This window comes from Triticum dicoccoides, chromosome 5A, assembly GCF_002162155.2.
Source record: "Triticum dicoccoides isolate Atlit2015 ecotype Zavitan chromosome 5A, WEW_v2.0, whole genome shotgun sequence".
In the NCBI taxonomy this organism is placed as follows: domain Eukaryota; kingdom Viridiplantae; phylum Streptophyta; class Magnoliopsida; order Poales; family Poaceae; genus Triticum; species Triticum dicoccoides.
This window is the reverse complement of record NC_041388.1, coordinates 606,277,676-606,282,915: the sequence shown is the minus strand read 5'-3', so window position 1 is coordinate 606,282,915 and position 5,240 is coordinate 606,277,676. Positions and strand designations below refer to the sequence as shown.

Sequence of the window (5,240 nt, the reverse complement as noted above, 5' to 3'; positions counted from 1 at the left end):
GATGTTGTGTTACACCTACGGGTGGACCGGTACGGAATATGCTTATAGTACGGAGTCCATAATCCACACGGAGAAAGCTTACACGGAAAATGTTGGCCAAGCCAGAGCCACCCACCACAAAGTCACAAACCACGCAACCGCCCAGGTCATCATCTTACTTGTCCGTCCGATGGCAAAGACGTGGCCAGCATACATCCTCCAGTCCCTGCCCGCTCACTGCCGCTAGATCATCTCCACTTTTTCTCTTTTTCGCGCTACCTGGCCAGAAAACGGAAGTTAATCCAGACAAGCAACCAGCGAAACTCAGCATCAACCACAACCACGAGAGCTTAAATCATCGATCTCTTGCTCATCCTCTCAGCCTGCCTCACAACACAAACGTTCCTCTCCTCCTTCCCTGTCTACGTACACAAGCTAGCACCGGCAATGGTGAGTGCCCAGACATTAGCTGGGCGGGCATGCACATGCTTGCATGAGGATGATTAGTTATCTGCATGAGATTGCATGGCGAGTTGCTCACGGTTCTGTGCAAACACATGCAGGTTTCTGCCGGCGGCCATGGCGGCTACAGCGACGCCGATGATGCCGTCGACTTCCGCGGCAACCCGGTGGACAAATCCAAGACCGGGGGATGGCTCGGAGCCGGACTTATCCTAGGTACGTATACGTACGCCGTCATGTGCGCCGCATTCAGCCGGCGCACTTGAATTTGAAGGCTGTATTAATGAGCTCAGGGCGCGTGTAAAGCCATCAATGGCGTTAATCTGGACTTGCTGGTGCAGGGACGGAGCTTGCGGAGCGTGTGTGCGTGATGGGCATATCCATGAACCTGGTGACGTACCTCGTCGGCGAGCTGCACCTCTCCAACGCCAAATCTGCCACCATCGTCACCAATTTCATGGGCACCCTCAACCTCCTAGGCATCGTCGGCGGCTTCCTCGCCGACGCCAAGCTCGGCCGGTACCTCACCATCGCCGTCTCGGCCACCATCGCCGCCGCAGTAATTAACCTACCACACGCATCCACTTCCACTTGTACCGTGCTTCTGCATGCATTGCGTCGCTAACCGATGGACCAACACAGGGCGTGAGCTTGCTGGCGGTGGACACGGTGGTGCCGAGCATGAGGCCGCCGCCGTGCGTGGACGCGCGGGGCGCGCAGGGGCACGAGTGCGTGCCGGCGAGCGGCGGGCAGCTGACGCTGCTGTACGTGGCGCTGTACGTCATCGCGGCCGGCGCGGGGGGGCTCAAGGCCAACGTGTCGGGGTTCGGGTCGGACCAGTTCGACGGCCGGAACCCGCGGGAGGAGCGCGCCATGGTCTTCTTCTTCAACCGCTTCTACTTCTGCATCAGCCTAGGGTCCCTGTTCGCGGTCACCGTGCTGGTGTACGTGCAGGACAACGTCGGACGGGGCTGGGGCTACGGCGTGTCGGCCGCCGCCATGGCCCTCGGCGTCGTCGTGCTCGTGGCGGGGACGTCCAAGTACAGGTACCGGCGGCCGGCGGGGAGCCCGCTCACGGTCATCGGTAGGGTGCTGTGGACGGCGTGGAAGAAGCGCAAGCTGCCGACCCCTGCCAATGCCGATGAGCTCAATGGATTCCACACGGCCAAGGTGGCCCATACTGACAGGCTCAGGTAATTATTAGTATTTATATTTCAAGAAAAATTCAGCACCAACCGAAATCACCGAATTTCAGTGAATATCAGTGATTTCAGTTTGCATTTCGGTCAAAACGCTGAAATATTAACCTGAATTCAATTACATGTTTGAATTTTTTTGAAAAATAATTTGAAAAATATTTGAATTCATGTGTACTACTGAAAAATTGCTGAAATATTTTGGCCAGAAGGTAGATATTTCAATGTCTGCTGAAATTAATGAAATTCAGTGAATTTCATCGAAATCTCACTGAGTGAAAACCATGTTTACATCACTCTTTTTGGAGGCCATTTGCATTAACTAGATGCCGACGAGTAACTACGTGCTATTTTCAAGCATGTTAATGAAGTTCGTTCAAACAATATTTGAATTTGACCATTTTTTACTAAAGTTAAGTCGATTTTGATAGATTGAAATCCACTTTTTAAATTACCTAAATTTTGGATACATGCATGAGATACAAAATTTTCTGTTACCGAAATTGTAAATGCTACCACACAAAAATAATAATGGTGGATGGGCCATTTCCATCCTAAAGATGCTGACAAGATGTGCTACTTGCTGTCTGAGTAGGATCATATGCATGTGGCTAGCTGTTCGTATTATAATATCAAATATCACTGCTCGATCGTTCGTTGTTTCCATCATCATTTTATCTTATTTCATTCGAAATAAACAAAATGGTGTTTTGGATATCAGCCACATCATTTCCCATGGTTAACATGGACTGTGGACTAGCACCGTTCGTCCGGGACAGCTAGGACTTCATAATTATGATGTGTACTCTTCCGCTAGTACGAGCACGCCACTTGTCCCCGTGTCATGTCTGTGTCGACGTTGAGATGGAGTTGCCAGGGAAGCTAACAAAAAGGATAACTCGGGTACATGGATCTTCTGCTCCAAACTCAAATGGATCCAGATCCAAAAATAGAGAAAAAATAAATCATGTGGGGTGGTTTAAGATAGACTGTCTTATCAATGTATCATCGACCGAGACATAACGAAGTCTCAATCGACCGAGATTTATCAAGACTGCTATTATATACGATATTTGTCCATGTTTTTGCTTAAAATGTGCATGATTAACTTTTGTGATCCCCATGCAGGTGCCTCGACAAAGCTGCAGTGATGGATCAAGTCGACCTGGCCGCAACTCCGAAAAAGCAGGAGCAGGCATCAACCTCAACAATGACGGAAGTGGAGGAGGTGAAGATGGTGGTGAAGTTGATGCCTATCTGGTCCACCTGCATCCTCTTCTGGACAATATACTCCCAGATGACCACATTCTCCGTGGAGCAAGCCACCCGCATGGACCGTCGCCTCAATGCCGGCTTCGAAATCCCCGCCGGTTCCCTCTCCGTCTTCCTCTTCCTCTCCATCCTCCTCTTCACCTCCCTCAACGAGCGCTTCCTCGTGCCGCTCGCCGCCCGCCTCACCGGCCGCGCGCAGGGGCTCACCTCGCTCCAGCGCGTAGGAACGGGCCTTGTCTTCGCAACCGTGGCCATGGTCGTGGCCGCGCTAGTCGAGAAGATGCGCCGCGACGCGGCGAACGGGGAGTCGCAAGTTGCCATCAGCGCGTTCTGGCTGGTGCCGCAGTTCTTCATAGTGGGCGCCGGCGAGGCGTTCGCGTACGTGGGGCAGCTCGAATTCTTCATCCGCGAGGCGCCGGAGAGGATGAAGTCCATGAGCACGGGCCTTTTTCTGGTCACGTTGTCCATGGGGTTCTTCTTGAGTAGCTTCCTCGTTTTCCTTGTCCACACCGTGACAAGAGGGGCATGGATACGGAATAACCTGGATAGGGGGAGGCTTGACTTGTTCTACTGGATGCTGGCTGTGCTTGGGGTGGTCAACTTCGTTCTGTTCGTGGTGATTGCGAGGCAGCACGAGTACAAGCCCAACACGTCAGTGGTTGTGGCTCCCACTGAGGGGGACAACGATACCACGAAAAAGGAGACGGACGGCGTCCTTGTGGTTAGTGAGAACACTGTGGGGATGGATGTGTAGGGAGTGTGAGTTTGTAAGATATGCATACGAATAGCAAATTGAGTGTAAACTTAGATGGTTAGATTTTTTTGGTGGAACCAGCCCATCAAAGTTCAAGTCTCTCAGACTTGACATGGGTGTTCACATTTTTCTGAATTTTATTTTAGGCATTCCGGAGATGTGTGTTCAGCGGGAGATGATGTTCGCATCGATTGGAAAGTGCATCGGGCGACTTTGTCAATCTCAAGGTTTGCCGCTTCAGTCTTTCAGAGATGCTCCTAGGGGTAGGATATGCGTGCGTATGTTCATAATGGTGAGTGTTCGTGTGTATGTGAGCGTTGCATTTGTAATTTCTTTCTCAAAAAAAAATCAAGTGTATTCGTTTTAGTAGAACAACAGTTGACAGGAGGCAATGATGACCTCTCCTGCACCATTTGTGAGTACCATACCTGCACCAACTAAAAAAGGCTTTACGCCTCATTTTATAAATAAAGCACCATAGGGCATAAGCATCCAAAGTTAACAAATGGAACCACGACGGGTACCAACAAAAGAAAGAATGAAAACAACTCATAGAGTACAAATGAAACATAGGAACAGATCCATGTTGAGGGCCCCAACTCAACAAGCAAAAAACCACAAAATGACGCACAGGGGTTAGCGGCAATCACGGCTAATCTGGCTCTGGAGATGGCGACGGAAGGGGCGAAGACAAGCGAAGAGCCAAGGTCCTGAAGCCAACCGATAGAACATCAATGGCTGCATGATTCGCGGTGCTGCTAAGCGGCCTCCAAATTTGTATAAAGCCACAAAATTTATATATCACATCGATCGGGCGTCGCAACGGAAAGCGTTTGATAACTAGCTAATTATATGAATCGTCCAAAGGGTCCAAGAAAGGGCCCCGATCCCAATCCACATAATGTGGCGCGTCCCTACCGGCAGGCCATCAATTCCTCAAAGAGGTCAGGTAAGCTGGTGTGGCACCACCTACCACTTCCCTGAAGCAACTCCACAAGAATTACGCTAAAACACACCAGAATAAGATAGATTTCAGTCCTCTGGTGCCGTATCACAAAGAGGACACAAACCATCATCCGGTCCATGACGTTTGAGTACCTCTACCCCTGAAGGTACTGGACCATGAATCCACCGCCGAATGAAAATCCGGATCTTCAAGGGGAGTTTCATTTTCGAAAGTAAAATCAAGGGTTCTTGGCTAGTCAAGGGAGCAATGGCATGGTAGAGGGATCTAGTGGAGAACCGGTGACCGGATTGAAGGTGCCAGGAGACCCGGTCCCGATCGGAACTCGGGGTGTGAAGGGCCACACACTCCAAGAGGCCCTTCCAAGCATCTTGTTCAGCAATGCCAAACGCATGACGAAAAGCATGGCTCCCAAGATCAATAATGGCAGCCTCAATCGAGATATAGGGTAAGGAGAAAATGGAGAAAATCTCCGAGAAGCGGACAGTAAACGGCATATCACCCATCGAACGGTCAATCCAAAATAGAGTGGATGAGCTAGACCCTACAAAAATCGAAGTACCAATCCGGAGAACCGAAAGGAGTTGAATTATAGATTGTCAGAATTGGGAGG

General features: G+C 50.4%; 1 protein-coding gene across 2 annotated transcripts; it reads left to right on the top strand.

Moving 5' to 3' along the window:
* The first annotated feature begins 273 nt into the window (after nucleotides 1-273).
* LOC119303334 (protein NRT1/ PTR FAMILY 6.4-like) lies at nucleotides 274-4,075 on the top strand. Of its 2 annotated transcripts, XM_037580452.1 has the most exons (5): nucleotides 274-429; nucleotides 543-657; nucleotides 783-1,000; nucleotides 1,084-1,634; nucleotides 2,766-4,075. In XM_037580452.1, exons 1-5 carry the CDS (start codon nucleotides 427-429, stop codon nucleotides 3,661-3,663), a joined length of 1,785 nt encoding a protein of 594 aa, XP_037436349.1. In that variant the 5' UTR covers nucleotides 274-426; the 3' UTR covers nucleotides 3,664-4,075. The 2 variants fall into 2 exon arrangements, with proteins under 2 accessions (XP_037436349.1, XP_037436348.1); XM_037580451.1 differs by lacking the exon at nucleotides 274-429 and having other exon boundaries at nucleotides 537-657.
* The last annotated feature ends 1,165 nt before the right edge of the window (nucleotides 4,076-5,240 follow it).

Excerpts from the sequence above, each read along its gene's own strand:
- LOC119303334 (XM_037580451.1), top strand. The coding sequence starts at position 537 with ATGCAGGTTTCTGCCGGCGGCCATGGCGGCTACAGCGACGCCGATGAT. Across the intron at positions 1,001-1,083 it reads CGGCCACCATCGCCGCCGCA|GGCGTGAGCTTGCTGGCGGT; the intron begins GTAATTAACCTA and ends GGACCAACACAG. Across the intron at positions 1,635-2,765 it reads GCCCATACTGACAGGCTCAG|GTGCCTCGACAAAGCTGCAG; the intron begins GTAATTATTAGT and ends ATCCCCATGCAG.